At 48.0% G+C, this 27470-nt stretch overlaps 1 protein-coding gene across 1 annotated transcript in view; it reads left to right on the plus strand.

Annotated features, from left to right (window-relative positions):
• Window positions 1-27470, plus strand: part of RIMOC1 (RAB7A interacting MON1-CCZ1 complex subunit 1) — a 515078-nt gene that overhangs the window by 388725 nt on the left and 98883 nt on the right. The window contains exon 5 of the mRNA XM_086960587.1: window positions 9642-9756. Coding sequence (XP_086816713.1) covers window positions 9642-9756 — 115 coding nt within the window. The remainder of the gene's footprint in view (window positions 1-9641; window positions 9757-27470) is intronic.

The following is a 27470-nucleotide window of genomic DNA, read 5'->3' on the forward strand; positions in this document are numbered from 1 at the left end:
ATATCTCGTGATAGCACCAGCATGACATACAGACTGAAATGGAAATGATTTTGTCTATGGTGTCGGCTTAATAAGGTGCACCCTTACCTCTCTGCCCCAGAACAAATGTTGCCATACTTGGCAAAATCAGAGTTGGCATATTCCTCAGTTAAGGTTCACCTTGCAGCTAGCTCCAGATATAGATGCTCACCGAAACACCCATCTCGATTCTCTACAAGAATTTTACAGCAATTCATAAAAGGATTGTTTCATACTTTCCCACCTGTCAGAGCTCCTTCCCCAGAGTGGCACTTGAATGTAGTCCTATCACAATATATGAAACAACCCTTTGAGCCCATCCATAGGGCCGACATCAAGTACCTAACATAGAAAGTGGCTCTCTTGTTAGCCCTCACATCAACTAGACAGGGTAGCGAGTACAAGCCTTCACCATAAAACATCCATTCCTTTTCTTTACGGATGAAATGGTTATTCTCAGGACAAACCCAAAATGTATTCCTAAGGTTCCCTCTCAGTTCCACCTGAATGAACCTGTGTTTCTAATGACTTTCTTCCCCGATCCTTCTACGCCTGCGGAACGAGCTCTGCATACTTTAGACATCAAAATATGTCTTCATTTCTACCTGCAAAGGACTTAGCCAGTACGCAAAACGGATCAATTATTCGTGCCCTACTGGCAAGGCCACCTAGGCACTGCGGTTTCTAAAACTTCTATTGAAAGATGGATAGCAACCACAATTCGATTTTGCCACGATAAGGGTGGCAAACCATTGTCAAGAACAGTGAAACACACTCCACCCTGGCAGTCTCTACTTCAGCTGCCATGTTCGCTGGTGTGCCACTGGAAAAGATTGGCAAAGCTGCAACATGGAAAACAACACATACGTTCACGCAGCATTTTTGCCTGGAGTCGACACAGTGGGCAGACACAGCCGTGGGACAAGCAGTTCTACAAAATGTATTTCTTTAAGGTCAGCCTCTTTAAGTAGAGGACTTCTATTCTATTGTCAGTATCAATAGAAAATCTTAAAGATGTGTATTCTATAAATTTGAAAATTATATAATTATGTTTGGAAGACAGTCGATATATTAATTGCACATATCAATACCTTTTATGTGTTTTTACTCTCACCAGCACTTTCAAAAAGTATACCTGTCAGGTGGGACCTCATGGCATACCCTCCAAAGTCCCCCTTACCTTGAACCGAATCCTCTGTCGCATGGAGAAGGAACCGCTCGACGAATCCCCAAGATAACACTTGGTCCAGACACTCTTCCCTACAGGGAAACGGAGTCGGGTAGTAGGAAAGAAGCCAATCGCAGCCACGACAGCTTGGAGAAAAGGCAGAGCAAGAAGGAGAGTGGGTGACGCAGAAGAGACCGGAATGCGGAACTGGATGGAGTTGCTGAACGCCGAGGATGCAGAATCGAAGAAGACTCTAAGAAGAAGCCAGGACCGCGAAGAAGACGCTGGTAATGCCAAAGAAGGTGGTGCGAGGAGTGGTGGATATCCACCACTTCGCCACAACTCCGGAGAGTTGCGACTCGGACGGTGAGTGACACCGGAGACAGGCCTGGGCTATCAGTTAAGGAAACCGGGTAGGAGTATGAGGGAGTGGAGTGGAGTGGGGTGGAAGGGACGGGAAGGATGGGTCACAACGGTGAACACAGAATTTTTAAATAGAATAACAGCTGATACTGTGTTTTGTGTTAGGGTAATATTATTCTATCCTGCTACGTTTATTTTTCTTTTCACCCCCATTTTCTACTCTCATCCTTAGTGGGACATAGTTGGGTGTGGTGACGGATCATGACTTTAACTCTCTCCTAAATTGCAATACTGTAGTGCGGGCTACTTACCGTCCTCTTTATCCTTTTTTTTCACCCCCATTTTCTACTCTCATCCTTAGTGGGACATAGTGGTCTGGTGTCTATAAAGAAATAGGTTGGAGGGACTAGTCTCTCTGACCTCCACTTTTGAGTAGAATTGAACCTTCTCTCAGAGACACTTAGGTGTCTCTTTCTCCTTACATGTTGGGTGTGGTGGCGGATCCTGACTTTAACTCTCTCCTAAATTGCCATACTGCAGTGCAGACTACTTACCATCCTCTTTATCATTTCTTTGAGCTGCCTGTGGGACGACTGATGGGATTGGACAGTCCATCCAAACCATATCCCGCCAGAACTCGAAGACTCTGTGACACAGGACATGGACTTCCAGACATCTCTGACCCTGCTCGACGATCCCAGCAAAGCCGAGACCCGTGGCGGACCCGAGAGACGTGGGATTGGAACTCCTGAACATCCTGCATTTTGCTAACTACATCGACTCCTGAAGTAACTTACAGTTGTGAATTGGGTTACGAGAAGCCCCAGACCGAGCACTATTTGCACTGAAGCTCAGCCTTCCACACTCCACGAGTGCCGCGTGGGGCCTGCTCTTGCATTTCAGCTTGATGCGTCTTCCCGGTTCCTAGTCCATTGGCTATTGAGCCCCTTGAAGACTTTTCTTTGAACTTAAACTGCTTTCCTGGTTGCTCCAGGCTTGCTCCAGCTTCCCTGCAAAGGAGAAGCGCCACAGACCTTGCTGGTCTGCACCAAAGCCAATCTTCATCTCCTGCGTGGATTGCATTTGCCAAAGCTTGTTGGGTCCAATCCGAATACCGACCCTGCAGTCAACTATATCCTTTGTGGGAGAGCTCAAATCCAGCTCCTGGTCATCGTCGACACCTCCTGGACCTCGTGGCTGCAGAGACAAGCTTCACCTCTTCACCTGAGATAATCGATACATCGCCTCGTTCCTTCCTGATTCCTTCCTCATCTCTGGCTAGTGACCCAGACTCTTGTCCCTTCTGCTTTCAGGTTCTTCAGATCTTCGATTCACCCTTGGATCCACCCGGACACTTTTCCTCTGGTCGGCTGCAGCACTTCTTTGCAGATCTCCATTGAAAACGACAACGAAACCCGACACCAAAAGGCAACTATGCACCCGTTTTCCCTGGGGGGGTAACACGAGTACTCCGGTGCTCCCGTGGGTCTTGACTCTCGAAGTGTCCTAGTCTAAAGGGGTTTTGTCGTAGTCCATCCGGAAGTGCCCTTAAACAGTAACTTTGTAACTTTTACATTTCCCATAGAAAGTCAATGGTAACTCGCGGCTGTGTTTAGACACTGCACGCATCTCCTGTGGGCCTCCTACCTCCTAACCTTTGGTTGTGTAGAGTAGCCCCAGTGATTCCCTAGGCCCTAGGCCTACTTTCTATTTCAGAAGTGGCTCATATACCACTATTTTAGTATATGGTTTGTGAGGCCCCTAGGGCAAAACTGTATATGTGCAACCTATCGTATGCTAATTGAGTAACTTGTATTGTGCTTTTACCTTTAACCTCATAAAGAGTGCATAGGGGTTGTGTTTAGAATAAATACATATATATTTGATATATACCTTGTGTGGTGTTCTTTCATTTGGTATTCAAGGGATTATAATTGGTAAAACAACCAGCTTCACATGCTCTCTGAAGTCTTAGCCGGTTGACTGCTGGTCCATGCTACCACTAGGATAGGTTTCTATAGGATTGACTTTACAACTACCATCAATAAGGGTCGATTAGACTGGTACAAGGTGCCCCCTAGAATTAGTGGACATCATATGCCGGGCTAACTTCTCACAACATCTACCTTACTTAATGCCTTTTGTAAATTTGCAGCTACCCCTTCCTACTAGAAGGCAGCCTGTGACACTCTCTTTTCCTTAATGTCCTGTGTGATGTCTCAACTCCCCTCCACCGCTGAAAGTGAAGTTTCAGGTTGCCACTTGAATCTGTTTAATTATAGACCTTTGTGATGTCACAGCTCCCCCTCCTGGAGGGGAGTAGGACATACTTTCGGCCTCTGTTATGGGTGTCCTGCCTATTTGCAAGAGTTTTGCTCTTTATCTGCTCAAGCAGTGTTCAGGTTTCCTCTGGAACGGTGAGCATGTGCCTTTTATGTAGAAAGCTGTCTCTTTCATCAAGATGTGTTGCTTTCACAATAGGGCAACCACATATGAAAGCGCCTACTCAGAGGATGTTTTCCACGATTAGCACTATGTACAGGAACCATGTTGTGCGCATGCTCTTGCATGACAGTTGTGTTGTCCTGTGGGGTATCTTTCACAGTATCATTGTGGAACGCGTGCTCTGTCCATGTGGGAATTATGTTTTTTTGTAAATAAAAAGAGAAGTGCACACAAAAAGTTGTAGTCCGCTGGCACATTGGTACGGAGATGTGGAAGTTCCTTCAAAAAGAAACGCTTCGTATTTTGTGAGTTTTGATCCCGTCAATGCCCTAAAGAGCATCAATTATTCTTTCATTAAATTAAATTAATTGTGAACTTTTATCCTTAGTCAGAATCAAACTAATGCTCTAGAAAACATTTTTTCAGTTATTAGCTTTCTTTCCAGTGAATAGAAACACCTGTAATCTGGGGAGCAACCGTTGACCCTGTCTACAGGCAGGTCGCTCCCCATGCCTCACAGCAGCACCTGTGTGACCATGCCCCTGAGCCCGCGGCTGCCGTGAGATGGAGGCCCCCCTCTGCCTCCTGCTAGTAGTCCACTCCCTGGTATCTGCATTCTGTTCTGCTGTGTTTTACATGGTAGTTCCTGTTCTTGTTTTGCTATTGTCCCCTTATTTCCCCTGTAATTCTCGCTTTTTACTTTTTTACTTTTGTGCCACTGTACCTCTGTACCCCTTTGTTCTCCACCTGTCTGCTCTCTTGTTTTCCCTCCGCTGCATCCCCCGTGGCCCTGCCCCCGATTGCCAATTCGTCCCGCTCCCGCCTCTCAGCCGCTCCTCCCTCCAACCTCCCCCTCTTATGGCAGCTGTGCGCAGTGGGCACGCCTAAGGCAAGGCCTTCTGCACCCGTCCACGCCCGTCCGCGCCTCGACTGCACCCAGCACCAGACCTCCTGGACCCCACGAACGCCACGACAACAGCCACAACTACGACGCCAACACCCTCTACGCACTCAACACCGGATGATCACACACCTGCTTCCTGGCAGCCCCGAAGTGCACCCAAAGACCCTTCTCCTGTCAGAGCTGCAGCTTCACCAGCCTCCAAACCACCAACTCGCCCACGAGATAGAACGCAACCACCTCAGATGCAAACATATGAACAACCGCTCCGCACGCAAACATGCCGTCGAACTCTGAGACCTGCTCGACACTTCCTCCCCAGTGGTCTCCTTCTTGACAGAGACCTGGATGAACGCTTCCTCGGCACCGGACATCGCCATAGCCATCACGGATGGCTACAAGATCACCCACAGGGACCGCACCAACATAGTAGGAGGAGGAATCGCCATCATCTAAAGGAACACCCTGAAGGTCTCAACCAGCACCGACGACACCATCAGCACCGCCCAACACCTACACTTCCAGATCCACATCGACTCCAAAACCACCCTAAGAGGAACTCTTGTCCACAGACCCCCCGGACGACGGCCTCAGTTCAGTGACTCCATCGCCGACTTCGTCAGCACGCATACCCTGGCCTCCATAGACTACATCCTCCTCGGAGACCTGACCTTCTACCTCGAAAACAACGACAGCAACTCTACCACCCTGATCGACAACCTCTGCAACCTCGGACTCAGACAGCTCGACACAATACCGACCCACTCCGCCGGTCACACGCTCGACCCAATCCTCTCCGCAAGATACCACGTCACCTTCGGTCACACCACCAAACTCCACTGGACCGACCATCGCTGCATCCACTTTACCTTCCAGAAACCCACCACGCACCACTGCACTCAACGGACCCCCCCAATGCAGCTCGAGCAAAGTCACCGAATACCAGCTAAATACCACCCATCCGACCCCATCGACACCGACGCCCGTAACCTCAGACAATGGATTGACAACTGCACCAACACTCTCGCCCCAATCAGGAAACCCTCCAACAGATGCAATGACAGAAAAGCCAGCTGGTTCACCGCCGACCTCCAGGCCTCCAAACATACTCGAGAAGAAATGGCACCTCGAACAGACACCGGACAGCTATGGAGCCCACAAGAACGCCATCACCTCATCCGATCTGCCAAAAGGTCCTCCTTCAAGGACCGCCTTGACAACAAAGCACACAACAGCAAAGAGCTCTCAACATTGTGAAAGAACTCTCCAACCCCAGCTCCAACACCAACAACATCCCACTATCGCAAGACCTGTGCGACTCCCTAGCCACCTTCTTCCACCGCAAGACCGCTGACATCCACGACAGCTTCAACAACCATGCCGCCCCGACAGACATCAACACTTCAGACCCACCGCCCACCATCCACACCGACCTCCTGCTCACCAGGACCAACAGGAATGACGAGGACACATCCAAAATCATGAACACCATCCACTCCGTCTCTACGTCAGACCGATGCCGGCACCACATCTTCAACAAGGCTAGCGCCACCATCGCACCCCATATCCGCAAGATCATAAACCTCTCCTTCGAGACCGCCACCTTCCCTGAGAGCTAGAAGCACGCTGAGATCACTGCCTTACTCAACAAACCCAAGGCGGATCCGAGAGACCTCAAGATCTTCCGGCTCATCTACCTGCTCCTGTTCCCGGCGAAGTTCGTCGAGAAGATCGTCAACTTTACCTCAAGGAGAACAACATCCTGGACCTGTCCAGTCCGGGTTCCATAGTAACCACAGTAATGAAACCGCCCTCCTCGCCACCACCGATGACATCAGGACCCTGCTGGACAATGGGGGAAACCGCGGCCCTCATCCTCCTGGACCTCTCATCCGCCTTTGACACTGTCTGCCATCACACTCTACTCACATGCCTCCACAACGAAGGGATCCGAGACAAGGCCCTGGAACGGACCACCTCCTTCCTCTCCGGCAGAACCCAGAGTGTCCGCCTCCCACCATACTGATCCGAAGCCTCCAAGATCATCTGTGGAGTTCCCCACGGATCATCTCTCAGCCCGACTCTGTTCAACATCTACATGGCACCCCTCGCCCTCATATCCCAATCGCATGACCTCAACATCAACTCCTACGCCACCCATCTGATCCTCTTCCTCACCAAGGACCCCCTCACCGCCAAAACCAACCTCCACAAAGGAATGATGGCGGTCGCCGAGTGGATGAAGTGCAGCCGACTGAAACTGAACTCAGTGAAGACGGAAGGCCTCATCCTGGGCTCCACCCCCTCAGCTTGGAATGACTCCTGGTGGCCGTCCACACTGGAAGCAGCACCGACACCCACCGACCATGCACACAACCTGGGATTCATCCTCGGCTCAGCACTCTCCATGACCAAGCAAGTCAACACCGTCTCATCCTCCTGCTTCAACACCCTCTGCATGCTCCGCAGGATCTACAGATGGATCCCCACCGAAACTAGAAGAATGGTCACCCAGGCCCTCGTCACCAGCATGTTGGACTACGGAAACGCCTTCTATGCTGGAGTATATGCCAAAATACTGAAATAACTACAACGTACACAGAACGCCTTTGAACACCTCATCCTCAATATCCCTCGACACAGCCACATCACACCCCACCTGAAAGTCCTGCACTGGCCCTCGTCAACAAGTGGATCACCTCCAAGCTCCTCACCCACGTACACAAGGCGCTACACAACACCGGATCAGTATACCTCAATAGACAACTCACCTTCTACGCCCCGAACCGCCAGCTCCGCTATGCCGACCACACCGTCGCCACCATCCCCCGCATCCAAAGAGCGCTCGCCGGCGGCAGATCGTTCTCCCACCTCGCCGCCAAGACCTGGAACACCCTCCCCATTAACCTGCGGCAGATCCAGGACCTACTAACCTTCAGGAGGCTGCTCAAGACCTGGCTGTTCGATCAGTAGCAGCACCCCTCCCCCCAGCGCCTTAAGACCTTCACGGGTGAGTAGTGCGCTTTACAAATGTCTGATTGATTGATACCAAGAAGAAGGACCAGGGGACGGAGATCCACAACAGGACTTGCATTCAAAAGGATTGTTGTACAACAAGAACTATAATAAACCTACATCATTGGCAAACCTATAAAGCCTCCTAGCTTCTATTTCCGCCCATCTCTCCCACAATACCTTTTGTGAAAACATGGGGAAGTATTCTTAGCACTACCCGCCATCCACTAAGGTGCTTACTAAATATATGTAACTGCTTACTTTTCTGATTCAAGTATGTAAATCTATGAACGATACCCCAATACTGGATAAGAAAAGAGTGACTTACCTGTAACTGCAGTTATCCAGTATTGGTATCTTTCATAGATTCACATGCATCCCACCCTCCTCCCCGAAGAGACTTCTCTGACACTACATTAAGACTGTTCTCTCTTGTGCTGGAAAATCTGAGGGTCACAGCCTCTCTTGGGAAAATTCTAGAGGGTGCTGATTGGTTATATTTAAGTTTGGTACTTTGTTTAGAAAAGGGGGTAGATAGGCTATTAAATGCAGGGTTCTCTCCATGATAGCCTATGAGACTTAGTAATTACTGCTTTATTTATGTTACCGTGGGACCCCCACTTCGATGACAGGGAATGATTCAAGCATGTGAATCTATGAAAGATACCAATACTGGATAACTGCAGTTACAGGTAAGTAACTCATTTCATGTGTGCAATGCCAAATGGCCTAAGAGTCACTAGTGCATGAGATTCACTCCTCCCAATATGTTGTCTGAGCGGGGAAAAAGACAGCAATACAGACTTAAGATATGTGGCTTGACTAGAGTGAAGCCTCCTAGCAGACAGAATGTTTTTACTAGCTCAGATATAGATCATGAGAACAATTCAAGCCCTCAGAAGAATGTAAAAAAGGTTAAAAAGTAATTGAGAAGGTAATAGTTCGGCTTTTAAAACCATGAATTAATCCCTTGATAAACTGACATACATCACTTCCAGTCATAGCTAAATCCTTGACTATCTTTGAAAACCTGAGCAGCTCAGCCTCTGTGGGCTGTTGTAAATCTGTCTCTCTCCACCTCATTAGCCAGAGTTTAGGTCAAATAATGAGTTGAATAAACTGTGTATAGAATATGGCTGTTCTAAATGTTGTGTGCATGAACATGCCTGCATTAACAATAATGACTGAGGATTATCAGCCCTATAACAGGGAATAATCGCACATATGAATCTATGAAAGGTACACATTGTGAATACTGTAGTCTTGCCTAATAATCTTTCCATGTAAAGCTACTCATCTCCTTGAGAGACAGTCTTCACGTAAATGGATAGAGGTGAGGGCAGTAAGATTGCTGTCCAAGTGCTTTGCAAATTCTGCTGGGAAATTTCAACAGCTCTGGCATTGGGCACTATGCTCTTGACTGTATTACAGTTCACATTGTCCCAGGAAAACATTTGAAACTAAAAATGTGGGTGCTTGGATGTCTGGCCTGTAGATCTAGAGCGAAAATCAGTGCTGGAGAACTATTATGACATGTAAGTAACTTTCTCTTTTATCTCTTTTGCTGCTTGTTTGTTCTTTTTTTTACCTTAATGTTTTTAAACTGTAAAGCAAACTGTAGATGCTTTATCTTCGGTACAGCTTCGTGTTTGGTTGTATGTTTGTATCTTATTTTGTGCTGTAAAACTGTAAAAACATTACACGATTGTTAACATCTCAATTCTGTTGTAGTTTCTCAAAGATGGAATCAATTACTTGTTGACTATGCTTAACGTGAAATGCCCTGTTAAGCTAGAAGATGGTGTTTCATTTCAGGACCTACATACAGCCAAACTTCTCAGCCAAGGTAAATACTTATTGTAATTGTATTGAATCTATAAAGAACAGTAAATGTATGTTAAGGGCAGTGAATTTTATTATTTTTTCTCCTTCTACAGTCTTCTTTACAAACATAGCATAGTCATATACTCACAAGGGATACTACTCCTCTATACTACAAGTGGTGCAGTGTTTGTGATGCCAAAACTACCAGCTCTGAAAACTCCAGACCCGGTTTTACTGGTTATGGATCCACAACTGATAAAACCGTGGCTGGAGGGGAACATGCACTTGGGGCAGAGGTGCAGCCCATTCTCACCAAACCCCCACAGCACCATTTGGAGCGCAGACAACACTCCCCCATTGAATCCAAAACCGCCTGAGGCCCTTCATTCCACCCTCACCGAACCCAGTCCCACCACCCCACTGTTATTTAGTTCCTGGTCAGAAGAGTCTGTATTTAGCATAGGTGTACCTGGAATCTGGGAAAACATGCAGATTTTTGTCCCATGTTATTGAATCGGCTAGTTATTACCTGTTCTAGGGGGATATGAATCCTAATAGCTGGTTGTTGGACCTAGAAATGTCAGGTCACCTAGGGTAGCCTGGCCTAGGGTAAGACAGTCACTAAACAGAGGCGCATGTGTAAAGGTTGCCAACCACCCAGCGGTAACTCAAAGCAATTCCACTCAAAATGACGCTACACCAATGTTTTGGAAAAATATGGCTTGATTTATAAAAATAGGTTTGTTTTTCTTTATCTCTTTTACACCAGTATTTCTCCTTAACACCTTCAGTGCTAAGGCATTATCAGTGGTCTCAATATAATTTCCATTGAAATCAATGGCCACTCCATGACGAGCTGAGCTCGTCATGAGCATGGAAGGGGTTAATCGGTTTCACTTTGAGTAATGTATCACACTTTACAACTCCAACTTATTCTTCTCAGTACATTTACATCAAGGTACAATACTAGTCTCACCCCACCTTTCCAACAGTATATGCAGCTAGAGAAGGATATCAGTGATTATCCTAGAATAACATATGCACCTGTAACTCTTATGAGGACTTTACACTTTTCCCTGACAGAAGGTACTTTTAGCCATACTTCAACAGATTGTACTACCCCCAGATCATGGTTCTGTAGCCGCTCTCCTCTGGACCTGAAAACACAAGGATTACTTCACCACGTCAATTACCACCTTCCAGGACTCAGTATGGGGAGCGAACGGGGTACCTGGGGAAGTTTTAATAGCACAAGATCTGAATTTCCCCACACAATGAGACCTTCTGGGAGGAACCGCTCCTCAGTCCCTCTTTGTTATAGCTCTGAGTCTCAGTCTTCCCCCACCACGCACTCCTTACTTACAGTTGGGCCCGCAAGGCCAAAGTCTCCGATCGCCGAGCGGAAAGGGAGACCACGACAGAAGTCCCAGCCGGTAACCTCTGGCGCTCGATCTGCTTCCTCCCGCCCGACCAGCCACTCACTGTCAGCGCTGGCGCGGGGAGGATGGGGGAAAGGATCTCTCCGTGTGCCGGAAACTGCTGCTCGCTCCCCGCCTGACCAGTCACTCAATTCCAGAGCTGGCGCGGGGCGAAGGGCTCACCACAGCTGACGAGAGCAGATTCTGATCTCCCGTTTCCTCTTCCCCGGCCGGCTCCGCCTCACGAAGACAGTCGGCTCAACCAGGCATGCGCGGGTGTGTAGTGTCTCCACACCCGAGCCCGCTCTATTCCGACGGCTCTTCTTCTTCCGCTACGCCCACTCCGGGACCAGTGGTTGTCGCACCAGAGCTGCGCCGCTCAGGGGGATGCTTTCCTCAGCTAAAGCCTCTGCCTAACTCACTCTGATCCAGGGAAGGCTGAGATCGCCTGTCCTGCTCGTTCACGCTACTGGCGATCTCCGCCCTTACTGCAGAGTCCCTGCCTTCTTCTCCCTTGATGAGCCGCTATCCTCACCAGCAGCCTGACACCACAGGTATGAGGGGGGAAGACTCCGCTTGGGTAAATGATAGAGGGGGGATCGAAGGCAAGTACGTCCTCAGTCCCTTTAAGGAGCCAATCGAGGGGGTCACAATAAACGAACCCTCAGCATTAACCCTTCCCTCTTCTAGGCAAAACACTGCCAGAGTTTCACTGAGGCTTCCCAACTGGACAATAGACTGTGCTCCTCAGCAATACAGTCACCCTCAACCACTCATACCCCTTACTTCTAGGCTAGGGGTTGATCAGGTGCCCAGGGTCTCCAGGAATCCCACGCAGCGGGGTCAAGTCAAGTAACCACAAGGAAGGAAGGGTGGTGAATCAATAAGGAAGTGTCCCTAAACTGGGAGGTCAACCCTTTGGCTATCCTACCCCCACCTTAAGCTACAGCCTGTCCTCCAGCTGACTCTCTCTGGCAAGACAAAATGGCTGCCCAGCATTCCGCCTTATATAGGCTGACCCTCAGAGGTCCAGAAGGGACCAGAAGGTTCTGGAATGCCCTATTCTATCCTATGGGTCAGATCTCAGGTGTGACAGTTGTGACAGTTGAAAACCACCATTTTGTAGATCTGAATGAATTCCTGTCAAGAAAGGCACTTAGGCCTAAGGTGAAAAACTATGAGGGCAAAAGAGCATCTATCCCCCAGGCCATCACCATAAAAATCTAGTGGACACAAAAAGATGAGAAGGGTATGAGGGGCAAAAAGGGGACAAAATAAATAAATAATAGGAGGGGCTACGCACAAGGCCAGACAGGTCTAACACGCGTCCCCCCCCAGCTGAAAGTGGGGAGAGCTACCCAACCCCTTGGGAGTCCTCATCACTAAGGCGGAAATACCTAGAGAGACCGTCTGCATTGGTGTGGTCCACTCCAGGCCGGTGTTCCACCCAGAAGTCCATCCCCTGTAGGGAGATGGACCATCTCAGCAACTTGGGTTTCTCCCCCTTCATTTGCATCAGCCAACTAAGGGGTCGGTGGTCAGTTTGAACCAGGAAGTGCGAGCCAAACAGGTATGGCCGCAGCTTCTTCAGAGCCCACACCACCGCGAAAGCTTCCCTCTCAATTGCACTCCACTTCTGTTCCCGGGGAAGCAGTCTTCTGGATAGGAAAACTACAGGCTGATCCAGGCCCTCTTCATTCAGTTGCGATAACTCTGCCCCAATGCCATGTTCTGATGCATCTGTCTGGACAATGAACTCCTTGGAGAAGTCTGGGGCCCTCAGGACCGGTGCTGCACACATTGCCTGCTTCAACTTTTCAAAGGCTTGCTGACAAGCCTCCGTCCAAACTACCCGTCGAGGTTGTTTCTTTGAGGTGAGCTCTGTGAGAGGCGCTACAATAGTGCCATACCCCTTCACAAAGCGACTGTAGTAGCCTGTGAGGCCCAGGAAAGCTCGGACCTCAGTCTGGGTCTTGGGGGGTTCCCAGGCCATGATTGCCTCAATCTTTGCCTGAAGGGGCTGCACTGTCCCCCTACCCACCAAGTGTCCAAGGTACACAACCGACCCCTGCCCAATCTGACATTTGCTGGCCTTGATTGTCAATCCAGCTTGCTTCAGGGCCTGGAGAACTGCTTGCAAATGTTGCAAATGGTCCACCCAACTGCTACTGAAGACAGCAATGTCATCCAGATAAGCAGCGGAGAAACCCTCCATTCCGGAGAGGACCTGATTCACCAGCCGCTGAAAAGTGGCAGGGGCATTTTTGAGCCCAAAGGGCATCACACAAAATTGGAAGTGTCCCTCAGGCGTGGAGAAGGCTGACCTTTCCTTTGCTCCTTCTGTCAGGGAGATCTGCCAGTACCCTGAAGTGAGGTCAAAGGTACTAAGATATTGGCCAGCTCCCAGCCGGTCAATTAATTCATCCGCCCTAGGGATCGGATGAGCATCAGTTTTTGTAACTGAGTTCAGTCCCCGGTAATCCACACAGAACCTCAGTTCTGGAGTGGTGCCTGGTGGAGCAGCTTTTGGCACTAGAACCACCGGACTGGACCAGGGGCTGTTGGAAGGTTCAATGACTCCTAGCTCCAGCATCTTGGTAACCTCACCGTGGATGCTAGCCTTCACCTTGTCTGATAGCCGGTAGGTCTTAGACTTCACTGGTGGGCTGTCCCCTGTGTCCACATCATGGGTACACAGGTGAGTCCTTCCCGGGACAAGGGAGAACAACGTAGAATACTGCTCCAGTATCTGGCGACAGTCCTCCCGCTGTTCAGGAGTTAGGGTTGGAGAGAGAATCACTCCATCCACTGACCCATCCTTTTCTTGAGACGAGAACAAGTCTGGGAGAGGTTCGCTTTCCGCTTCTTCCCCCCCCATCAGTCACCATCATTAAGATGACCTCGGGCCTCTCATGGTGGGGTTTAAGTCGGTTGGCATGAAGCACCCGTAGGGGCTTTCGTGGGGTCTTAAGGCCTACAAGGTATGTGGCCTTACCCTTCTTCTCCAACACCTCAAAGGGGCCTGTCCAGCGATCCTGGAGGGCACTTAGCTCTCCAGGCTCCATCACCCACACTTTCTGGCCAGGCTCCAACTCCACCGGGTGAGCGTTGTGGACATACCACTCCTTCATTACTGCCTGGCTGGCCTCCAAGTTGTCAGAAGCTTGCTTCCACAACTTCGCCATTTGGCTCCTGAAGGCCAGCATGTAGCTCACCACATCCTGGGGGGGTTTCCTGGGAGACTTTTCCCATCCATCCTTCACCAGTCTGAGAGGACCGCGCACAGGGTGCCCATGCAGAAGTTCAAAGGGGCTGAAGCCCACTCCCTTCTGTGGCACTTCCCTGTAGGAAAATAGCAAACAGGGTAGGAGGACGTCCCACTTCCTCCGCAGGCTTTCAGGCAGACTTCTGATCATGCCCTTCAAGGTCTTGTTAAACCTTTCTACCAGTCCATTGGACTGGGGGTGATAGGGAGTGGTGAACCGGTAGGGCACTCCACACTCCTTCCACATTGCCCACATGTACGCTGACATGAAGTTGGTCGCCCTGTCGGACACAACTTCTTTGGGGAAACCCACTCGGGTAAAGATCCCCATTAGGGCCTTAGCCACCACAGGTGCAGTGACAGTCCTCAGAGGAATTGCCTCTGGGTACCGTGTGGCATGATCCACCAGAACCAGGATAAACCTGTGACCAGCTGTTGTTGGTGGATCCAAGAGCCCTACAATGTCGATGCCCACCCTTTCAAAGGGGGTGCTAACGACTGGAAGTGGTTCCAGGGGAGCTTTCAGCTTCACACCTGTTTTCCCACTGGCTTGGCCGGATACACATGTCCGACAGTAGGTGTTAGACGCCACTTTCATCTGAGGCCAGTAAAAGTGGGGGACAAGCCGAGCAAAGGTCTTGTCCTGACCTAAGTGTCCTGCCAAGGGTATTGCATGAGCCAATTCCAGCAGAAAGGTTCGGTACCGTTGCGGAACTACCAAGGCCCTTGATGAACCAGGTAAGGGTACCTTGGGTTCACTGTAGAGGAGTCCATCCTCCCAGTAAATGTGGTAGTGTCCCGTAACGTCCCCTGCTGCCTGGGCTTCAGCCTGTCACCTCAGTCCCTCAAGGGTAGGGCACTCCTTCTGGCCCTTACAGAACTCCTCTCTGGTAGGCCCTCCCTCCACATGCCACTCAGCAGGGATGGGCAGGTCCTCCAGAGAAACTACTTCCCCCTCCACGGACTCCTGGTCCACCACCGCAGGTCGCCGATCTGTCACATGGGGTGTGGAAGCCGAAGCAGGCTTCTCCTGTCTTCGGGTCTGTCCCTTTTTGGCAGCGGGTTGGGCCATTGTTCCAGGCTCCAACCCAGGCGAACTCCCTCTCCGGGCAGTCGCAGACCTTGTGCTTACACAGGCCCAGTCAGGTGTACCCAGCATCGCGGAGTGCGTCCGGTATTCCACCTCTCTCCAAGCATTGTGCTCCATGTCATTCCCCAGCAGACCATCAACTGGCACGGCAGGGCTTACGGCAACTCGAAGTGAACCTGCAACCCCTTTCCACTCTAAGGGAACCTCAGCCACGGGATAGTGGCCCATTCTGCCGTCAGCCATCGCGGCGGGGTGGAGTACATTGGGAACCACCTGCTCTGGAGACACCAGTTGACTTCTCACCATAGTCATACTGGCTCCTGTATCTCTCAGAGCCTCCCCTCTCTGGCCATTGATGGTGATCCATTGCCCATACTTAGCAGTATTTGGGGGCACCTGGATCTTAGGAACCATCTCCCGTTCTCCCAGGGACACTAAGGTGACACCCGCCCACTCACCCCCCTTATGTAAGGGCAACTCCTCCCCGAGCGCTACACTAGCTACTCCCGGGGTTTTTCCTCTGGTGGGAGGGGGTGGTCTTTTTGGGCATCTGACATCTCCCTTATAATGTCCAACACCACCACACTCGAAGCAGTGGACAACCCTTGGCTGCTGGCTTTGGCTAGGATGAGGGTTTCTGGGCGGGTTAGCCTTAGGGGTGAAACCTGTTCCCTTTCCCTGGAAATTGTTTTGGGACCTTTAGAGAACTCCCGCTTTTTATCTCCCCCCTCCTTCTTCTGAGGGCGCCCTGTCCGGCCTTTTGGGAATCCCCTCCAGTCCCCCTTGAGGACACCCGGGTACTTGCCCAGATGTCCGCCTCCTCTGCAAGCTTCCGGGGGTTGGTCAGCTTGCTGTCCACCAGGTGTTGGCGCAGCTCGGGAAAGAATTTCTCGAGTAGATGCTCTTTCAAAAATAGATCATACAACCCCTCATAATCCTTCACCTCACTGCCCTGTACCCAGCCCTCCAATGCCTTCCTCGCATAATCCAGGAAATCCACCCAGTTCTGGGTGCTTAACTTGTGGCTCCCCCTGAACTTTTGGCGATACTTTTCTGGGGTTAGCCCAAACTTCCTGATCAATGCTAGCTTCATGGTGGGGTAGTTAGTCTGCTCCTCCGGTTCTAAAGCTAACAAGGTGTCTCGACCAGTAGGAGGCATATACTTATACAACCCACCCCCCCAGTGCTTTTCCTGGATCCCATGGGCTCTTATGGAGACCTCATAGGCAGCCAACCATTTGGCTATATCATCCCCCTGACTATAGCTGGCAACTATGTCCTTAGGCAAGTAGGGTCGGGTATCCCTGGTTTGGTCTCTAGATTCGCTGCCACCATTTGGAGTAGAAGAGGGTCCTAATTGCAAGGCCTGGAGTTCTAACTCTTTTCATTTGAATTCATGAGCCATCCTCCGCTCCTCCCTCTCCTGTTCTAACCTGGCCAATTCCCATTTCAGTTGCCTCTTTTCCCTCCTGTCTGTGAGTTCCGCTTCAGTCAAGCTTCCTCCGGAGACACTACTGCCCCTCCTAGAGTAGGTCATTGGTCCTGGGAGTAGGTTTCCCACCTCTGGTTGGAACAATCCCTCTACTCCTATGACCGTGTCCCGTCCGTCCCCTCATCCTCCTCCTTCCCATCTCTGTGTGCTTCCACCCAAGCCCTCAAACTAGTCTGGAGTTCCCCCTTCTTGGCACCACGCTTAAAGGACACCCCCATTTGTTGACAGAAGTCCTTTAGCTGGGCCACAGAATAAGTGTCCAGTTCTTCCAGTGCAAATTCCATTTTGCTAAGGGCAATTTTAAGGACACGCACCCAAAAGGAATAGAGTACAAGGGTCAACGGAAGCTACCTCCACCCACCACCAGGAATAAATTTGGAAAAAGCAAAAATAAAAATTAGGAAGTCCGCCAGGAGAAAACTCCAGGTGTAGGATAGTGGATTACACTCAGTTACTGCAGAGTAGTCGCAACCACAGTTTTTATCCCACCGCTAGACACCAACTTGTTGGACCTAGAAATGTCAGGTCACCTAGGGTAGCCTGGCCTAGGGTAAGACAGTCACTAAACAGAGGCACATGTGTAAAGGTTGCCAACCACCCAGCAGTAACTCAAAGAAATTCCACTCAAAAATGACGCTACACCAATGTTTTGGAAAAATATGGCTTGATTTATAAAAATAGGTTTGTTTTTCTTTATCTCTTTTACACCAGTATTTCTCCTTAATCGGTTTCACTTTGAGTAATGTATCACACTTTACAACTCCAACTTATTCTTCTCAGTACATTTACATCAAGGTACATCAAGGTACAATACTAGTCTCACCCCACCTTTCCAACAGTATATGCAGCTAGAGAAGGATATCAGTGATTATCCTAGAATAACATATGCACCTGTAACTCTTATGAGGACTTTACACTTTTCCCTGACAGACGGTACTTTTAGCCATACTTCAACAGATTGTACTACCCCCAGATCATGGTTCTGTAGCCGCTCTCCTCTGGACCTGAAAACACAAGGATTACTTCACCACGTCAATTACCACCTTCCAGGACTCAGTATGGGGAGCGAACGGGGTACCTGGGGAAGTTTTAATAGCACAAGGTCTGAATTTCCCCACACAATGAGACCTTCTGGGAGGAACCGCTCCTCAGTCCCTCTTCGTTATAGCTCTGAGTCTCAGTCTTCCCCCACCACGCACTCCTTACTTATAGTTGGGCCCGCAAGGCCAAAGTCTCCGATCGCCCAGCGGAAAGGGAGACCACGACAGAAGTCCCAGCCGGTAACCTCTGGCACTTGATCTGCTTCCTCCCGCCCGACCAGCCGCTCACTGTCAGCGCTGGCGCGGGGAGGATGGTGGAAAGGATCTCTCCGTGTGCCGGAAACTGCTGCTCGCTCCCCCGCCTGACCACTCACTCAATTCCAGAGCTGGCGCGGGGGCGAAGGGCTCACCACAGCTGACGAGAGCAGATTCTGATCTCCCGTTTCCTCTTCTCCGGCCGGCTCCGCCTCACGAAGACAGTCGGCTCAACCAGGCATGCGCGGGTGTGTAGTGTCTCCACACCCGAGCCCGGTCTATTCCGACGGCTCTTCTTCTTCCGCTCCGCCCACTCCGGGACCAGTGGCTGTCACACCAGAGCTGCGCCACTCATGGGGATGCTTTCCTCAGCTAAAGCCTATGCCTAACTCACTCTGATCCAGGGAAGGCTGAGATCGCCTCTCCTGCTCGTTCACGCTACTCGCGATCTCCGCCCTTACTGCAGAGTCCCTGCTTCTTCTCCCTTGATGAGCCGCTATCCTCACCAGCAGCCTGACAACGAAGGTATGAGGGGGGAAGACTCTGCTTGGGTATTTGATAGAGGGGGGATCGAAGGCAAGTACGTGCTCAGTCCATTTAAGGAGCCAATCGAGGGGGTCACAATAAACGAACCCTCAGCATTAACCCTTCCCTCTTCTTGGCAAAACACTGCCAGAGTTTCACCGAGGCTTCCCAACTGGACAATAGACTGTGCTCCTCAGCAATACAGTCACCCTCAACCACTCATACCCCTTACTTCTAGACTAGGGGTTGATCAGGTGCCCAGGGTCTCCAGGAATCCCACGCCGCGGGGACAAGTCAAGTAACCACAAGGAAAGAAGGGTGGTGAATCAATAAGGAAGCGTCCCTAAATTGGGAGGTCAACCCTTTGGCTATCCTACCCCCACCTTAAGCTACAGCCTGTCCTCCAGCTGACTCTCTCTGGCAAGACAAAATGGCTGCCCAGCATTCCGCCTTATATAGGCTGACCCTCAGAGGTCCAGAAGGGACCAGAAGGTTCTGGAATGCCCTATTCTATCCTATGGGTCAGATCTCAGGTGTGACAATTGTGACAGTTGAAAACCACCATTTTGTAGATCTGAATGAATTCCTGTCAGGAAAGGCACTTAGGCCTAAGGTGAAAAACTATGAGGGCAAAAGAGCATCTATCCCCCAGGCCATCACCATAAAAATCTAGTGGACACAAAAAGATGAGAAGAGTATGAGGGGCAAAAAGGGGACAAAATAAATAAATAATAGGAGGGGCTACGCACAAGGCCAGACAGGTCTAACACTGGTTTTATGTGAGGGGATGCCAACTGTAATCAGAGATTTTAGACAACCGGTATTTTGGCACCTACTGCTGAGCTCATCCTAATGAGAGCTTAAGTGTTTATGACATACAGAATAACTGCGTTCTTCTAATGATCATTAAAACATTGTCACAATTGTGCACGTAACTGGGTGTACGTCATTCCTAGGAGTACCTGCTTGGTCTAAAATGCACCTTCGCTTGATGAGCAAACTCTTGTAGTTTATCCTTCACCCTGGAAAAATAGGTAGCTATGAGCTGCAGAATAAATTGTCATGAATGATTTGGGAGACATCAGGAAATGATTGCTATTATAGGGTCCCAATCCAGCTTTCCTGCTGCACGCCTGATTGCTGCCCTGCTCCAAAGCAGTCCGTGGGGGACTGCAACGCTCGAACTCTGCGCCCGGGACTCCATTTCCCAGAGTCCCCAGGGCGCTTCACAGGCGCGTCAATACTCAGCATCAGGAGGCACTATAAATCCGCCGCAGGGCTCCCGCAGCGCAGGACGCGCGCAGGCACTGCCCAGGCTAAGGGCCGGCCCGCCCGCGCCCGTCAGCGGCTGAAAGAGGCTGGCTGGGCCACGGCTCTTGCTTGCTTCCATCCTAGTATTACGATCGAAGGGGGACTCCACTGAAAGTCTTTGGTATTTGTAAGGGACTTTAGACTTGATTGGGCTTCAGTGGGCTTGTGTGGCACTTACTTGTTGGCGGTATTCATTGTAAAAGATCCTGATTGTGTACACTAAATCCAATATGGGGAAACGAAAAACAGCAAGTGCTTTGCCTAAAAAGAAGCAGGGAAAACGGGAAGGGCCCTGTCTATTGTTAATGAATTATCTTACTGGTGCAATGGGTGCTATTGAAAAACAAATATCAAATGTGGAAGAGGCTATGACCTCAGATAAATCCAATAGTATAGAGGGCCCTATTGTACCCATTAATATTACTAATAAACAAAAAATATTACTGGATCCCCAATTGGAAAATTGGGTAGTACAGCTGGATCTGATGCTAGAAATGGCTGCGTGGTCAACATCTCCGACCATATTGATTGTACTGACTCAAAGAGTGACCCTCAGCCCCCCCTTCCTCACCCCCCCCCCCCCCGAAGCGATCCCCAAATCCCTATAATTTCCAAAAGCAGCACAAGGAACACACTATAAAGGATGTGGCTGCAGTAACCCTACCACAAACAAAAGTAACAAAAAAGGGCAGGACATTGGCACAAAATAAACCAAGTGGGAAGGAGAAAGTCTTAGTCAGGCCAGACGCTCGGTTGCAGAATGAAGTATTAAATGTAAAAAAATAAATTAGAAGCGCTAGATACTTTTCTTAGGGACCTTTTTGGAAAATTAAGCGTAAGATTGGGAGCCATAGAAGAAGTACTGATTAAATCTCATAGCCAAGGTTATTTTATCACGTAACAGATAATATTACTCCAGATCCGGGCAAAAACGTACAAACTCATACCCAAAATCCACTATGCAAAACTGGAAATAGGACTGGGACATGGTGACTAGTACTAGACTAACTGCCCTTAATGGGCGTGATATTAATCAACATGAGAGGCATAGCGGGCCTAGAATGGTAGATGCTCTGAGAGGTCTGGAGTTTGAGAAAGTAGTGCCGTATATAGATCTTCCCCCGGCTGTAACTCCGTATGTTGTGGTCCTAACCAATGCCCCAAGGCTCCATAAAGGGTCTGATGAGTCATGGGAAAGTCTAAGAAACAAATCGTTATGCTGGTTGGGATCCAGAACGTGCCTAATAGATAACCTGTTCAATGAATTTAAAATGGCTAGAAGGGTGGGTTGGATAGGAAGGGGACCTAAAGATCATGAGGGAGATTGTGTAATCTTGAATTTTAAAACCCCTCATTTGATCAAGGCAATTTTATGCAGGGTATATAATATTCCAATTAGCTGAGATCATATTAATATTGTCCCATTAGGTTATTTTTATAAACCTAGTCTTTTTGGCTTCGGGACACAGAGAAAAGTTACTCTGTGGACTTTACCCAGTTTAGGTTATGGTATAGCCACTTCTAATCGTTTTCATATTTTGCAGAATCTGGAAGAAGTAGATTGACAAATTGGGTCTGAGTATGTCAGCCTGAGGGAAGTTCCAAAAACATTTGAGAATGCCTGTCTGAGGGAAGTCCCCAAAAAATCAAGTGCTTTTTGTATAGATCAAATACCAATGAATTTTATGGTTGATGTTGATGAAGGAGCTAGTGGAGCTATGGAAATACATGATAATGAAGTACCGGTGTATACGGTGGAAGATGACCAACCATTTAGGGTCATATTAGAGAAATCTGTTATAGCTGATGTCGCACACTTGCCATTCAGGGATATCACTCCTGGCTTGAGTAATGCAGAAAGTATAGCATCTATGAGAGCCCCTATAGGGAAGGGTAGATGTAATTTTATGTTTTGGAACACTGCTGGCCTAAAATCAAAAGTGAATAATGTAATATGGTACCAATTTATTCAGCAATTCAATGTTTTTAGCCTTCAAGAAACATGGTTGACAGAACCAATACACAATAATGGTTAAAGAACTCTTCATACCAATGCGACAGCCTCCGATTATGGTAGAGCAAAGGGGGGGGGGGGGGTTACGTACATTTCTAATATAGGGGTCGATTAGGATGGCGGACGGACTTGCGTCCGTCCGCCACCCCTGAGTAGGAGGCACCGTCCGCATGGGCAGCGGCGGTCCCTCCATGGCAATTAGGATGTGACCGCCACCCTGGCGGTCACATCCTGTATGTTTTACATTGCGGCGGGTGCTGCTTGAAGCAGCACCCGCCGCAATGTAAAAAATGAAAGCAGTGCATTTGCATGCACAAAGCGGCAGGCACTGCGTGGTGCCTGCCGCTTCGTGCGCGCAAAGGCAGGGGGTACCATAGGTACCCCCCATGTGCACCCCCCACGCAACCTTCACGGGCCTCCAAAGTGAATGTCCGTATGCTTTTCCACGGCGGAAAAGCCGCCGCGGAAAAGCATTTCATTCCCTACATCCTAATATGGCTGGCGGTGTCTGATAGACACCGCCAGCCATGTTAGTGCTTTTCCGCCGTGGCCGCCTTCCGACCACGGCGGAAAAGTGGAGGACAGATTGTCAGACCCACCAGCCATCCTAATTTGGCGGTGGGTCTTTCAGGCCTCCTCGGCGGATTCCCCGCATACTCCGGGCCGGCGGTGGCTTCCGCCGGCCTGGAGTATGCGGGGAATCCGCCATCATAATGACCACCTTAGTTACATTTGGAAAAGTAGACCTGGTATGGGAGGACAGTTTCTATCAAATTATCAGCTTGAAGGTTGATATCAACTGTTTAGTATTACTTGTGAATTATTGCAATAACATTCCTCATGATCTACGAGATGGTATTCTGAAGGCTATATGTGGACATCTGTATAAGTTGCAGGATTTGGGGAACAAAGATATGATTACGCTGGGGATTTCAACAAGGCCCTCTGCCAACATTCGGATAATGGGAACTGTGGTTTATCCTACGATATGGAGATTTTTCTCCCACATTTCCCTCATACATCATATGGAGAATGTTTAAACGAATTCGAATTTGAGCTCAACCTGGGTTTTGCTAATACCCTCAGCAGTCCCCCGGTGCCTCTGGACCCTACATTTAATGGGCATGGATCTGGCTCCATAATAGACTTCATTTTGGTCTCTAATCGCTATTGGTCTATTGTGGAAGACTTTACCCAACATCAAATCACGTTGAGCGACTACTTCCCGCAGAGTGTAGGAATAACACTATTTGAACATACGGTAGGTAAAGTTAATAGCCCAAATACTATTCTGGAAAATATCGCCTTAACTAAACAGAATGGTTATAGTCTGAGTTGGGAGAAGGTGATGCCCTCAGACTTCATGGTTGGGGTGGTAACTAACTGTAAGGATGCAATTATGTTATGCCTGGAGGAAAATGCCCCACCTAAGGATGCTATTGATAATTTTACCGTAATTACAGATTATATAAAAAAGGCTCTTGCCATCAGTAAAAAGCATAAGTATAACTGCAAAGGGAGGAAGGCTTGGTTTGACTCAAACTGTACTAGGACCCAGAGAAATGTAAAACATGCTCTGCATGGTAAACTTGAAGATAGAGATAAAATTAGAAGGGCACGGAAAGAATATAAACGGGCCCTAAAAGATAGAAAGGACAAACTGAGGCCTGGACAGAACTCCATGAAGCATCAATTGCTAAAGATCCCTATGCATTCTGGAGGGCTGTTAATGAGCCATTCCTTAATGATAGGGTGGCATCAACAATTGAGGTCGCTATCACCGAGAATAGGTGTATCGAATTTTTTTAACTTTTCTATGATGTAACAACTTTCCAATTACCTGAGACTGTGATTACCGAAGGTATTCCGGATATAATAAATCTAGTTGCCAGGGAGGATCGAGGTTTGTGACTTAGTGACAAAGGGAATGTCACACTATTCAAGCTTAGTCAGGTTAATCTAGCGATTGCGTCAAGTTCGGGAGAGAAGGCGGCGGGCCGGATATTGTCCCAGTTAATGTTTTTAAAACCAACATCGCTCTATGGGGCCCCTTACTCACTCAAATATTCAATGCCTCAATCTCAACTGGCTTCATCACTACATGGTATGAGTCTATTCTCGTACCAATTTAAAAAAAGGGGACAGAAACGATCTGGCATGTTACCGACCCATATCACTATTAGATTCGACTGTAAAAATTGTAGTCTGAGTCATATTGAACAGGTTACAAGACTGGGCAGAAGAACAGTCAGTGATTAGCGACCTACAGTTTGGTTTTCGCAAAAAACTAGGTACCATAGAGCAGGGTCGAAATTTAAATATGTTATTGAATAAATATACCAAGGCTAAAAAGGGGCCCTTATATTTGGCCTTTGTCGATTTATCTTCGGCCTTTGATTGTGTAAATCACAGCAAATTGTGGCTTACTTTAAAAGAAATGGGTATTGCTTCTTTTTTAATTTCTTTTATTAGAGAGTTTTATTTAGGGGTAAGGGCACAGGTACGGTTTGGGATAGGAGGGGAATGCACAAGTCACTTTGAAGTTAAATGAGGTGTCAGGCAAGGGTGTGCTCTTGCACCCTTTCTTTTTACCCTGTACATAAATAGTGTCGAAAAAGTATTAGTTCAAGATTGTAAAGATCTACCCCAGGCTAGAAAGCAGTTCATGCCCTCATTATTATACGCGGACGACGCGGTATTAAAGGCGCATACCCTGCTGGGACTGCAAAAGGTAGTTTCCAGCTTTGAAACCTACATGTTAGATAGAGGTCTTATTATAAATGCTTCAAAAACATATGTAATGAACTGTGGGCCAGGATGTTTAAAGAAGAAATCTATTTTTATCGATCATAAGCGGATAAATACCACAAAGATTTTTTCTTATCTGGGGATACTGTTTGACCGTACAGGGTCCTGGGTGCAGGCAGTAAGAGCAAGGAGGTTACTTTACATTAAGACCTTGTCCGCTCTTTCCAACTTCAGCTGGAGACTTGGTAGACAACCCTCTGTGGAACTAATGGAAATCTATAAGGTGAAATGTGTTAGCGTTGCTACATATGGTGCAGGCATATGGGGTTATGCAGACGTGGGCTCAATCCAGGTAGTTGAAAATATGTTCTTAAAATTTCTATTGATGGTCCCCAATAGTACCTCCTCTTTTGTATGCCATACGGAACTAGGACTGACTTATATTGAAGATATTATAAAGACTCAACCGGTCCTCTTATGGCACAGGATATGGGTCACTGAGGAGACACATTATAATAGGGGAGTTGTAGTAGATAGTATGGGCCTGGATGAGGCAACAAGGTTGTCATATGTAAAACATTTTTTCATTAATTTAGGTCTACATGAATTTTACGACAAACCATCTACTATGGCTGAAATGACAAGAAAAAAATCATAAGTCTATTTGTCTGAACTTCCTGGCCGGACAAAGACAGTGTGCCGAACTAAATGAAATCTCAGTTCAGGCACACAATCTTACTTTAACTACCTTCTGTCGTCAGCCATATTTACGCCCGCCAATGAAAGATTATGACCAATTTTTGCTAACGCGGTTTCGCATGGGTTCCCTACTCAGATTAATTAGTTTCCCTGTAGTTAATGATTGGACAAAACAGCTTTGCAAATGCCCTTGTGATTACACCTCTTATCAGTCTACGATACACGTGTTATTCTTTTGTAAATTTGATTCCTTCCCAAGGAAAAAATGGATCGTCCCTATCCTAAAAGAATCAGGAATGAGGCTCTGCCACCCTGCTCTTTTGGTACTTCAGCAATTAGAGACAATTGTAGTTGTATTTTCAGTTTCGGTCTTTTTAAAGTGTTTTTAGATTGAGAAAATCAATTATAATGTGATTTAGTTTTATGATGTTTCTCATTTTTAATGCATTTTAATGGTATATTTGTAATGTATGTTTAAATTGTATGTGCTTTTATGGTTACATATTTCTATAACCGAATAAAGTATTTTTGATTTGATTTTTTTAATTGATATTATAGCCATTTGCAAACCAACCCAATCAGGGATAACATGTAACTTTTGTCATGGATATAATTGCCTGTGACTGAAGACAGGAGGAAGTATACAGACAGAAAAAATTATAGTTCAATGAGTGGCTTTCATGGGCTAGAGGAAGGGTTACAGAATAATAATACCCACTGGAAAGTAGTGGCTAAAGGCACAAGAAAAAAATGCTAAAGTACACACAAAAACTTCTGAATACTTTGCTGGCTTAGACCTTGTAGTAGAAATGTTAGGTTGTACTTACTGGACTGGAGCCACTGGATTAGAGTTTGAACGTCATGCTGGTCATTGTTAGACAGGGCATCTGGATGGAAGTACGTTCTTCTCTGAAAAAAGATTAATGAGTCAGTGAGTATTCACACCACCAATGCTTATATAAGCTTAAAGCAGAAAGCACTTGATAGGAAATTGAGTTATTATTATCAAATCATTTTTAATACTGGCTATTGACACAAAAGGTTTTTCATGCTATTTACCTCACAATAATTGACATTTTATCACTCCGTTCTGCCCCTCCCCCATTTACCTTTATGTCTTGGTTTGCACGTGAATATTTGATAAATGCTCAACTTGAGGAAGAATAGTCATGGAATTATGACTGTGATGTCTCTGTAGTGCATCTTTCTTACACCCATTCTATTAAAGACTGTAGGAGTTGTCAAAATATGTCAGGATGCTGAGGGAGAGGGAAGAGGTCTGTCTCAGTGGTAAAAAAGGGACAATGGGTGTAGTGCATCACTTGCTGCTTCTGCTTCATGGGGGAGCGGCCCCCATTTAACCTTCTCTTCCTCTAGCGCTGTCACTTCCGCCACTTCTTGAGGTGAATGGGCAGCTACTTGTCTTCACCTGCATTCCTAATCCTGGTTAATGTTGACATGTCCCATGTCAAGGTGCTTAACCTTGGGAGTCAAATGGTCTTTCTAAACAATTCAACATCGAGACATACTCCTATTTTAGCATCGATGGGCTCAAAGTGCTCTGAATCGATATTGAGGCACCTTTTTGATGTTGAGAGATATTTAGACATTGGAGGACCTCCCCATCTCTAAACAATTTTCCCTTTGTTGGTGAGAACTTGGTCCACTTACACAAGGGAAACCTAGAAGGGGACAGTTCCAACTTTACCACCTTCTCCATATTCTGCAGATTTGCTGATCGCTTCTCAAGGGGTATGATCAATCCAGTCCCCTTGCAGCCTCAAGCTCCTCTTACAGGATTCTGCCACAACAGCCTTCCTTGAAGGTCTCAGCTACTTCTCCATTGTAAAGGCCTATTTGCCAGCTACACCGGCATGAC

Source organism: Lissotriton vulgaris, chromosome 3_1 (genome assembly GCF_964263255.1).
Source record: "Lissotriton vulgaris chromosome 3_1, aLisVul1.2, whole genome shotgun sequence".
Lineage (NCBI taxonomy): Eukaryota > Metazoa > Chordata > Amphibia > Caudata > Salamandridae > Lissotriton > Lissotriton vulgaris.